Source organism: Thalassophryne amazonica, chromosome 8 (genome assembly GCF_902500255.1).
Source record: "Thalassophryne amazonica chromosome 8, fThaAma1.1, whole genome shotgun sequence".
Lineage (NCBI taxonomy): Eukaryota > Metazoa > Chordata > Actinopteri > Batrachoidiformes > Batrachoididae > Thalassophryne > Thalassophryne amazonica.
This window is the reverse complement of record NC_047110.1, coordinates 60,745,234-60,756,999: the sequence shown is the minus strand read 5'-3', so window position 1 is coordinate 60,756,999 and position 11,766 is coordinate 60,745,234. Positions and strand designations below refer to the sequence as shown.

General features: G+C 41.3%; 1 protein-coding gene across 2 annotated transcripts in view; it reads left to right on the top strand.

The window, feature by feature from the left end:
- Positions 1-1,357: 1,357 nt before the first annotated feature.
- The window catches only part of arih1 (ariadne ubiquitin-conjugating enzyme E2 binding protein homolog 1 (Drosophila)), a 49,659-nt gene continuing 39,250 nt past the window's right edge, over positions 1,358-11,766 (top strand). The window contains exons 1-2 of one of the 2 annotated variants that reach the window (XM_034176434.1): positions 1,358-1,470; positions 1,567-1,888. In XM_034176434.1, coding sequence (XP_034032325.1) covers positions 1,601-1,888 — 288 coding nt within the window. In that variant the 5' untranslated portion in view covers positions 1,358-1,470; positions 1,567-1,600. Of the gene's footprint in view, positions 1,889-11,766 lie in introns of both variants that reach the window. The other variant, XM_034176432.1, reaches the window with a different exon arrangement.

Here is an 11,766-nt window from a genome sequence, read left to right as displayed (position 1 = left end):
AGTCACAATAGCTGAGCACTGTCAGCATGTGGCATTCAAGTGCTTGAAAACAGTCACATGAGTGGGGCCATAAGGTGTGGTATTGAAAATAAAGCCTTTGTTTGCCTGTGAGCTTATTAATACTTAGAAGTATAGCTAAATCAACAATTTCAATAAAATTTAACTCTGAATATGACCAGATCCTTCAATAAATAAATAGGAGTCATTCTTTACAAAAATAAGTTGCAATTAAAGAGCTATTTAGATAGATAGATAGATAGATAGATAGATAGATAGATAGATAGATAGATAGATAGATAGATAGATAGATAGATAGATAGATAGATAGATAGATAGATAGATAGATAGATAGATAGATAGATAGATAGATAGATAGATAGATAGATAGATAGATAGATAGATAGATAGATAGATAAAATACCACAGGGTGCTACTCTTAGCCCCATCAGATTTGGTCACTGATGGGGCAGATAAAGTCACTGACCCCTGTGTAGGCAGTTCTGGCTCTAACCCAGGTCCTCTGGCATGTTACAAAGGTAGAGGGTGTCCTTGTGGATAATGTAAGCTCAATGTGATGGAATTTGACTATTTCTGTGGTCACCCAAGCTTTTTTTATTTTGGTAAGATTCTTGTATATGCCTTCTTTTAAATATTGCAGTTTATTTGGCAATGCCAAATGTTTATTGCTAACTGATGGGTGTATTTTATTTGTCAGTACAGGTCAGGTCAAGTCTGGGAGCATGCAATCGTGCAGTGTGTCGCATCATACAAAAAGTGATACAATAGGATTGGATTAGACTGGATTTGTTTTAGTAATATTTTTATTAGAGTATAAAATACAAGTACAAAAATATAAAACCGAGGATAGCACTTGAAAGCGTAAACACACTTATTTCCTTAGTGGTCCTTGAATACACTGTTAACCTGCGTGTATGTGCTCAAATTAAATATTTCCCTGCACTTCAAGCTCGCCACAATTAATTTTCAACTTCAGCATGCTGCAGATGCAGCAAAATGAACAAACGAATGAGTGAAATGAATAAATAAAACAGAAATATAAAACAGTCTCACCTGGCCAGTAAGATCCCTAGAAAATCTTGACTATAATAATAATAATAATAATATAATAATAATACTAATAATACTAATAATACTACTACTACTAATAATAATAATAATTACCCAAAATGTCTAATTGTCAGCTTCACAGTTTATTTGATTTCGATTTGATTTATTCGACAAAATAAATAAATAAATTAATTAATTAATTAATAATAAAATGTACATAAAGCAAGCATACCGCTATGATAGTGCGATATTAACTTGAATTAATGACACGTTTACTTGGAATTTACTTGCAATACAATAAAAATAATAAATATTTTATAATGGTTGCGAACAACCGAATGTGACGTAGCGGCGCGTCATCTAGTGACGCTGTGGCTCTTTGTTGGCTTAGCAGCGGCGACGGTTTGTTGTTATTTTCGCTGCAGCTGAAAAACAGGCTTGGATCATTTGGGCTTTCTTATTGTTCCACAATCTGTATTTCACGCTTTTCATTTTCAGGTGTGTTTGTCATAAGTTGATAACCACCTTAGAAATGGACTCGGACGAGGGTTACAACTATGAATTCGACGAAGACGAGGAGGAATGTAGCGAGGACAGCGGTGAAGAGGAGCCCGAGGACGACACCCTGGAGCTCGGGGAGGTGGAGTTGGTCGATCCCGTGGTGGCCGTTGGGGACCGAGATGAATGCGGTGAGACTGGCGGAGGTGGCCACGGTCCCGGTGAAGAAGAGGAGGAGGACTACCGTTTCGAGGTGTTGACTGCCGAACAGATTCTTCAGCATATGGTGGAGTGTATTAAGGAGGTCAACGAGGTCATACAGGTAGGTATTTTGGTTTGACAACATCAGGAAAGACCCGGGGTCCAGGTTTGGCTCAAGCGTTAACAGGCCGTTGACGTTAGCTTAGCACTTAGCCCTGCAGGAGGAGTTTAGTTACTGGCAATTTAGTTTCCTATCAGCGGTGAGACTAACGCTAGCGTCCTATTTAAATTTACATCCCTCTCTTTAAGCTTCCCTCTGTGTGTGCATGTCTGAAACAAAATAATAACTAACGTATACGCTGCGTATTGAAGTATTATTCCCCAATTACATTTCGTCCCAGGAAGTAGTCTGATCCCTATTGAGAAGTTGTTAACCAGCGTTTGCAAAGCTACTGTTAGTGTCAGCTAGCTGTCTTATTAACTAGCAAACTAATTAACATCTCGCTAAAAATAAAAAAGTGTCTTTATTTTATAAATAGTTATCCCCAGGTTCATATTGTTTTAACGTAGCAGTTGTACAGTTTATGTAAGGTAACGTTAATCTTGTGCTAGATTTAGAAATGAGGGCTGACCGTCAACTTGACTACGAACTAGGTTATGTTAGGTTTCAAATTCTGCCTTGTCATTGCTTTAAATCGTTGAAAACGGTTGTGTGACTGTTTTATCGTCGCTACATTTGTACTTTTCAGTGATGTCGGATGACTTGGGCCTCCCTTTACTTTCACCGAGACATTGGAAGGATTTGCATGCGTTAATCAAGACTTGTTTGACATTTCTGCATTGCCGTGCTTTGCAACTCAAATCAGTGGGTTATCACAATTTGTATAGAGCAGTTGTCATTAATACAGCTCAATAATAATGATTCTAGAAATAACGTCTGTGTTTTTGCATCACCATCACTTTACCTGTTCACCACTGTACATTTGTGGAACTGTCACAAATTGAAGTTATGACAGGCATTCCTGGACTATCAGTTTGGATGAGAATTGACAGCCCTACAAACAGTAATTCTTGCAGTCGACGTGATGTAATTTCTAGGCGCCATCTTCGTTTGGGGGAAACGTGAGCATGTCCGCAAAGTTCGTTGTTTCTCTACTTCCAAGTTTGTCTTTTGATGACGTATCAGTACGAAGAGAATTTGCCACCTGAGGCACGGAATCGATACAGAAAGAAGGTAGAGTTGGCAGGAATCTGAACATACCCATATAAGATTATTGCAGATGACTAGTTAGACGATCCTAAACAATGGCCAGAGATGGATTACAAAGACGTCTATACATACTTCATCAAGAGTGCTTGTGAGTATTCTTTTATATATATACACTCAACAAAAATATAAACGCAACACTTTTGGTTTTGCTCCCATTTTGTATGAGATGAACTCAAAGATCTAAAACTTTTTCCACATACACAATATCACCATTTCCCTCAAATATTGTTCACAAACCAGTCTAAATCTGTGATAGTGAGCACTTCTCCTTCGCTGAGATAATCCATCCCACCTCACAGGTGTGCCATATCAAGATGCTGATTAGACACCATGATTAGGGCACCGGTGTGCCTTAGACTGCCCACAATAAAAGGCCACTCTGAAAGATGCAGTTTTATCACACAGCGCAATGCCACAGATGTCGCAAGATTTGAGGGAGCGTGCAATTGGCATGCTGACAGCAGGAATGTCAACCAGAGCTGTTGCTCGTGTATTGAATGTTCATTTCTCTACCATAAGCCGTCTCCAAAGTCGTTTCAGAGAATTTGGCAGTACATCCAACTAGCCTCACGACCGCAGACCACGTGTAACCACACCAGCCCAGGACCTCCACATCCAGCATGTTCACCTCCAAGATCGTCTGAGACCAGCCACTCGGACAGCTGCTGAAACAATCGGTTTGCATAACCAAAGAATTTCTGCACAAACTGTCAGAAACCGTCTCAGGGAAGCTCATCTGCATGCTCGTCGTCCTCATCGGGGTCTCGACCTGACTCCAGTTCGTCGTCGTAACCGACTTGAGTGGGCAAATGCTCACATTCGCTGGCGTTTGGCACGTTGGAGAGGTGTTCTCTTCACGGATGAATCCCGGTTCACACTGTTCAGGGCAGATGGCAGACAGCGTGTGTGGCATCGTGTGGGGTGAGCGGTTTTCTGATGTCAATGTTGTGGATTGAGTGGCCCATGGTGGCGGTGGGGTTGTGGTATGGGCAGGCGTCTGTTATCAATCAATCAATCAATCAATTTTTTTTTATATAGCGCCAAATCACAACAAACAGTTGCCCCAAGGCGCTTTATATTGTAAGGCAAGGCCATACAATAATTATGTAAAACCCCAACGGTCAAAACGACCCCCTGTGAGCAAGCACTTGGCTACAGTGGGAAGGAAAAACTCCCTTTTAACAGGAAGAAACCTCCAGCAGAACCAGGCTCAGGGAGGGGCAGTCTTCTGCTGGGACTGGTTGGGGCTGAGGGAGAGAACCAGGAAAAAGACATGTTGTGGAGGGGAGCAGAGATCGATCACTAATGATTAAATGCAGAGTGGTGCATACAGAGCAAAAAGAGAAAGAAACAGTGCATCATGGGAACCCCCCAGCAGTCTACGTCTATAGCAGCATAACTAAGGGATGGTTCAGGGTCACCTGATCCAGCCCTAACTATAAGCTTTAGCAAAAAGGAAAGTTTTAAGCCTAATCTTAAAAGTAGAGAGGGTGTCTGTCTCCCTGATCTGAATTGGGAGCTGGTTCCACAGGAGAGGAGCCTGAAAGCTGAAGGCTCTGCCTCCCATTCCACTCTTACAAACCCTAGGAACTACAAGTAAGCCTGCAGTCTGAGAGCGAAGCGCTGTATTGGGGTGATATGGTACTACGAGGTCCCTAAGATAAGATGGGACCTGATTATTCAAAACCTTATAAGTAAGAAGAAGAATTTTAAATTCTATTCTAGAATTAACAGGAAGCCAATGAAGAGAGGCCAATATGGGTGAGATATGCTCTCTCCTTCTAGTCCCCGTCAGTACTCTAGCTGCAGCATTTTGAATTAACTGAAGGCTTTTTAGGGAACTTTTAGGACAACCTGATAATAATGAATTACAATAGTCCAGCCTAGAGGAAATAAATGCATGAATTAGTTTTTCAGCATCACTCTGAGACAAGACCTTTCTGATTTTAGAGATATTGCGTAAATGCAAAAAAGCAGTCCTACATATTTGTTTAATATACGCTTTGAATGACATATCCTGATCAAAAATGACTCCAAGATTTCTCACAGTATTACTAGAGGTCAGGGTAATGCCATCCAGAGTAAGGATCTGGTTAGACACCATGTTTCTAAGATTTGTGGGGCCAAGTACAATAACTTCAGTTTTATCTGAGTTTAAAAGCAGGAAATTAGAGGTCATCCATGTCTTTATGTCTGTAAGACAATCCTGCAGTTTAGCTAATTGGTGTGTGTCCTTTGGCTTCATGGATAGATAAAGCTGGGTATCATCTGCGTAACAATGAAAATTTAAGCAATACCGTCTAATAATACTGCCTAAGGGAAGCATGTATAAAGTGAATAAAATTGGTCCTAGCACAGAACCTTGTGGAACTCCATAATTAACTTTAGTCTGTGAAGAAGATTCCCCATTTACATGAACAAATTGTAATCTATTAGACAAATATGATTCAAACCACCGCAGCGCAGTGCCTTTAATACCTATGGCATGCTCTAATCTCTGTAATAAAATTTTATGGTCAACAGTATCAAAAGCAGCACTGAGGTCTAACAGAACAAGCACAGAGATGAGTCCACTGTCCGAGGCCATAAGAAGATCATTTGTAACCTTCACTAATGCTGTTTCTGTACTTTGATGAATTCTAAAACCTGACTGAAACTCTTCAAATAGACCATTCCTCTGCAGATGATCAGTTAGCTGTTTTACAACTACCCTTTCAAGAATTTTTGAGAGAAAAGGAAGGTTGGAGATTGGCCTATAATTAGCTAAGATAGCTGGGTCAAGTGATGGCTTTTTAAGTAATGGTTTAATTACTGCCACCTTAAAAGCCTGTGGTACATAGCCAACTAACAAAGATAGATTGATCATATTTAAGATCGAAGCATTAAATAATGGTAGGGCTTCCTTGAGCAGCCTGGTAGGAATGGGGTCTAATAAACATGTTGATGGTTTGGATGAAGTAACTAATGAAAATAACTCAGACAGAACAATCGGAGAGAAAGAGTCTAACCAAATACCGGCATCACTGAAAGCAGCCAAAGATAACGATACGTCTTTGGGATGGTTATGAGTAATTTTTTCTCTAATAGTTAAAATTTTGTTAGCAAAGAAAGTCATGAAGTCATTACTAGTTAAAGTTAATGGAATACTCAGCTCAATAGAGCTCTGACTCATTGTCAGCCTGGCTACAGTGCTGAAAAGAAACCTGGGGTTGTTCTTATTTTCTTCAATTAGTGATGAGTAGAAAGATGTCCTAGCTTTACGGAGGGCTTTTTTTTATAGAGCAACAGACTCTTTTTCCAGGCTAAGTGAAGATCTTCTAAATTAGTGAGACGCCATTTCCTCTCCAACTTACGGGTTATCTGCTTTAAGCTACGAGTTTGTGAGTTATACCACGGAGTCAGACACTTCTGATTTAAAGCTCTCTTTTTCAGAGGAGCTACAGCATCCAAAGTTGTCTTCAATGAGGATGTAAAACTATTGACGAGATACTCTATCTCCCTTACAGAGTTTAGGTAGCTACTCTGCACTGTGTTGGCATATGGCATTAGAGAACATAAAGAAGGAATCATATCCTTAAACCTAGTTACAGCGCTTTCTGAAAGACTTCTAGTGTAATGAAACTTATTCCCCACTGCTGGGTAGTCCATCAGAGTAATTGTAAATGTTATTAAGAAATGATCAGACAGAAGGGAAGTTTTCAGGGAATACTGTTAAGTCTTCTATTTCCATACGATAAGTCAGAACAAGATCTAAGATATGATTAAAGTGGTGGGTGGACTCATTTACTTTTTGAGCAAAGCCAATAGAGTCTAATAATAGATTAAATGCAGTGTTGAGGCTGTCATTCTCAGCATCTGTGTGGATGTTAAAATCGCCCACTATAATTATCTTATCTGAGCTAAGCACTAAGTCAGACAAAAGGTCTGAAAATTCACAGAGAAACTCACAGTAACGACCAGGTGGACGATAGATAATAACAAATAAAACTGGTTTTTGGGACTTCCAATTTGGATGGACAAGACTAAGAGACAAGCTTTCAAATGAATTAAAGCTCTGTCTGGGTTTTTGATTAATTAATAAGCTGGAATGGAAGATTGCTGCTAATCCTCCGCCCCGGCCCGTGCTACGAGCATTCTGACAGTTAGTGTGACTCGGGGGTGTTGACTCATTTAAACTAACATATTCATCCTGCTGTAACCAGGTTTCTGTAAGGCAGAATAAATCAATATGTTGATCAATTATTATATCATTTACCAACAGGGACTTAGAAGAGAGAGACCTAATGTTTAATAGACCACATTTAACTGTTTTAGTCTGTGGTGCAGTTGAAGGTGCTATATGATTTTTTCTTTTTGAATTTTTATGCTTAAATAGATTTTTGCTGGTTATTGGTAGTCTGGGAGCAGGCACCGTCTCTACGGGGATGGGGTAATGAGGGGATGGCAGGGGGAGAGAAGCTGCAGAGAGGTGTGTAAGACTACAACTCTGCTTCCTGGTCCCAACCCTGGATAGTCACGGTTTGGAGGATTTAAGAAAATTGGCCAGATTTCTAGAAATGAGAGCTGCTCCATCCAAAGTGGGATGGATGCCGTCTCTCCTAACAAGACCAGGTTTTCCCCAGAAGCTTTGCCAATTATCTATGAAGCCCACCTCATTTTTTGGACACCACTCAGACAGCCAGCAATTCAAGGAGAACATGCGGCTAAACATGTCACTCCCAGTCCGATTGGGGAGGGGCCCAGAGAAAACTACAGAGTCCGACATTGTTTTTGCAAAGTTACACACCGATTTAATGTTAATTTTAGTGACCTCCGATTGGCGTAACCGGGTGTCATTACTGCCGACGTGAATTACAATCTTACCAAATTTACACTTAGCCTTAGCCAGCAGTTTCAAATTTCCTTCAATGTCGCCTGCTCTGGCCCCCGGAAGACAATTGACTATGGTTGCTGGTGTCGCTAACTTCACATTTCTCAAAACAGAGTCGCCAATAACCAGAGTTTGATCCTCGGCGGGTGTGTCGTCGAGTGGGGAAAAACGGTTAGAGATGTGAACGGGTTGGCGGTGTACACGGGGCTTCTGTTTAGGGCTACGCTTCCTCCTCACAGTCACCCAGTCGGCCTGCTTTCCCGGCTGCTCGGGATCTGCCAGGGGGGAACTAACGGCGGCTAAGCTACCTTGGTCCGCACCGACTACAGGGGCCTGGCTAGCTGTAGAATTTTCCACGGTGCGGAGCCGAGTCTCCAATTCGCCCAGCCTGGCCTCCAAAGCTACGAATAAGCTACACTTATTACAAGTACCATTACTGCTAAAGGAGGCCGAGGAATAACTAAACATTTCACACCCAGAGCAGAAAAGTGCGGGAGAGACAGGAGAAGCCGCCATGCTAAATCGGCTAAGAGCTAGTAGCTACGCTAAGCTAGCGGATTCCTAAAAACACGCAAAGTGAATAATGCGTAAATAATTTAGAGGTGATTCAGCAGAAGGAGTGCTTTAGTTAAGGCACGTAAAGATTACACTGGGAAACAAATCGTAATCTAGATAACTAGATCAATCTAACTGCGCAGATTAAACAGCTAACAGATACAGAAAAACACCGCTGTGCTCCGGAACAGGAAGTGATACAATACCGCAGTGAGAGCCAACCACCAGTAGAGGCAAGCAAGAGGTTATGGACGAAGAACACAGGTGCATTTTATTGATGGCATTTTGAATGCACAGAGATACCGTGACGAGATCCTGAGGCCCATTGTTGTGCCATACATCCAAGAACATCACCTCATGTTGCAGCAGGATAATGCACGGCCCCATGTTGCAAGGATCTGTACACAATTCTTGGAAGCAGAAAATGTCCCAGTTCTTGCATGGCCGCCATACTCACCGGACATGTCACCCATTGAGCATGTTTGGGATGCTCTGGACCGGCGTATACGACAGCGTGTACCAGTTCCTGCCAATATCCAGCAACTTCGCACAGCCATTGAAGAGGAGTGGACCAACATTCCACAGGCCACAATTGACAACCTGATCAACTCTATGCGAAGGAGATGTGTTGCACTGCATGAGGCAAATGGTGGTCACACCAGATACTGGTGGTCACCCCCCCCCCCCCCCCCCCCCCCCAATAAAGCAAAACTGCACCTTTCAGAGTGGCCTTTTATTGTGGACAGTCTAAGGCACACCTGTGCACTAATCGTGTCTAATCAGCATCTTGATATGGCATCCATCCCACCTGTGAGGTGGGATGGATTATCTCAGCAAAGGAGAAGTGCTCACTATCACAGATTTAGACTGGTTTGTGAACAATATTTGAGGGAAATGGTGATATTGTGTATGTGGAAAAAGTTTTAGATCTTTGAGTTCATCTCATACAAAATGGGAGCAAAACCAAAAGTGTTGCGTTTATATTTTTGTTGAGTGTATAAGAATGTATTAATAATTGTATCAGTTAAGCCCTGGTCACATGGCACTAACGATGGACACCGAAGCCAAAACGAAACAAGAAATCTGGACTTACGTTGACTTTCGGAGACATCGTTTAACCATCATCCAGTTTCGTTTTTGTAGCTGGCGCTTTGTCAGAATTTTCAGACTGTTGAAAAATGTGAACGGATCCTGACTACAACCTCAATTCATAAATATTAACACAGAAAGTACTTACGAGATGAAATGGGCAGAACACAGATAGCAGGACCACACTTGGGACTCCGTCGTTTCTTTTTGTTGATACTCCCATCTGTGTTTACAGCGGCCCTGTTGATTGCAGCAAGCCATTTCTCACGCCTGCATTTCTCAGATGGTATAATGTAGAACTGCCGTTCAGGATAACTCTTGGTTGGCTGTATAGTACAGCAGATAGAATATTTAGAGCGGAATCCTGCAAATGGTGATAAAAGCATCAAATTCGGAAGAAATAATCCTCAGACAATCCTCTTTTGAAAAAACCAATTGGCCACTTGAATTTTCAGTTGGTGTTCAGGTAGAGGTTAATTGAAGAATTAATCAGGAGTCAAAATTAAAAGATGCTCCAATCATATTGAAACCTATGCCACATTATTTGCCTGATCATAAAGATTCAAAAAAGGTATGGTTTGGACGGTCTGTAACTGAATTCTATGGAGTTATGGGATAAAACAGCAAGAATGGTGACAAAGGTCAGTGTCGGTTTGTACAGGGGTCAAAAGTTAAAATGGTAAATGGACTGCATTTATATAGCGCTTTTCCATCTGAATCAGACGCTCAAAGTGCTTTACAATTATGCCTCACATTCACCCCGATGTCAGGGTGCTGCCATACAAGTTGCTCCAATTTTGGTAAAAAGTGATGCAAATTACTAGTTGAGTTAACACGGTTTTAAAAAGGAATAGTTTGGATCATGTATCATCCTTACTTATCACGTTACGGGGTAACATATGTCACATGTCATAGAATCCAATAGACGTAGACCTTGTTTGACCTTTACTTTGGAGACCAAGCATTCAGCACTGTCAAAACTATTCCATTTATTAATCCTATTAGCTCAACCAATAATTTGCATCACTTTTTACCAAAATTGGAGCAACTTTAACTTTTGACCCCTGTACAAAATGAAACTGAGCTTTGTCACCATTCTTGCAGTTTTTAATCTCATAACTCCATAGAATTCAGTCATAGATGGTCCAAACTATACCTTTTTGGAATCTTTATGATCAAGCAAATTATGTAGAATATTTTTCGATATGATTGGAGCATCTTTTAATTTTGACCTCTGTGTAATTCTTCAATTGACCCCTACCTGACCACCAATTGAAAAGTCAAGTGGCCAATCGTTTATTCAAAAGTGGAGTGTCTAAGGAGTATTTCTGCCGAATTTGATGCTTTTATCACCATTTGCATAATTGCTTCACTTATCTACTGCACTAGTACAACCCGGAACACAACAACTTTTGGGCATTTTCGTGCTGCTTTTGATGTTACCGAAGTTGTTCAATTCCCCCAAACAAAGATGGCGGCTCACTTCCGGCTAGGAAGTTCACGGATGTCCGACTGTGAGAATGCTGGCACTCAGGTTTATGTACATTGATTCAGTAGCAGTTAGCAAATATGGATTCAGATTGTATTTATGGCTCAAACAATTTTATTCTTCATGATTCTTCTAATTACCAAACTGTCTGTGCTTGATGTTACCATTACCAATACTGAGTGTACTGTGGCACTAGCCAGTGGTGCTCAAATATCTTTGGTACAAGGTCTCTTGGAGGATCCTTGGGTACCACTGGAATTACTTTGTCAGACAAATGGCTGCTTAGCGAGACTCCGATGACATGTCATGTGTTGTGAGGTAACATCAGCTATGACGTTTTGTCCATGTGGCACATTTCTGTGGACATGATCCAGCACTCAGGAACATCAGTTTTTAGGACCCTGGCAACTTGAAAAGACCAAGGGCTTGCCCACATTTCACCTGGCTGTTGCAGATAGTTGACTGCTATTGAGAGGTTGGGATGGACAGTTTGCTAGAATGGGTGGTTGCCATCCAGAACTCAAGGAGCTTCAGTAGTGCGGTGGATGTGGTGACTCCTGGCACAGGTACATTCTTCATGACCTGTTATTACCATTGCTTGATATTGCCAAAGTCATCATTGAGCAGTGGGTGTTGTTGGCTCAGTCTTGTTTATGTTGTCCTACTCCATTGTGAAAATTCAGTAGTATTCATCAACTGACTGTTTGTTGATGCACCTTCTCCATA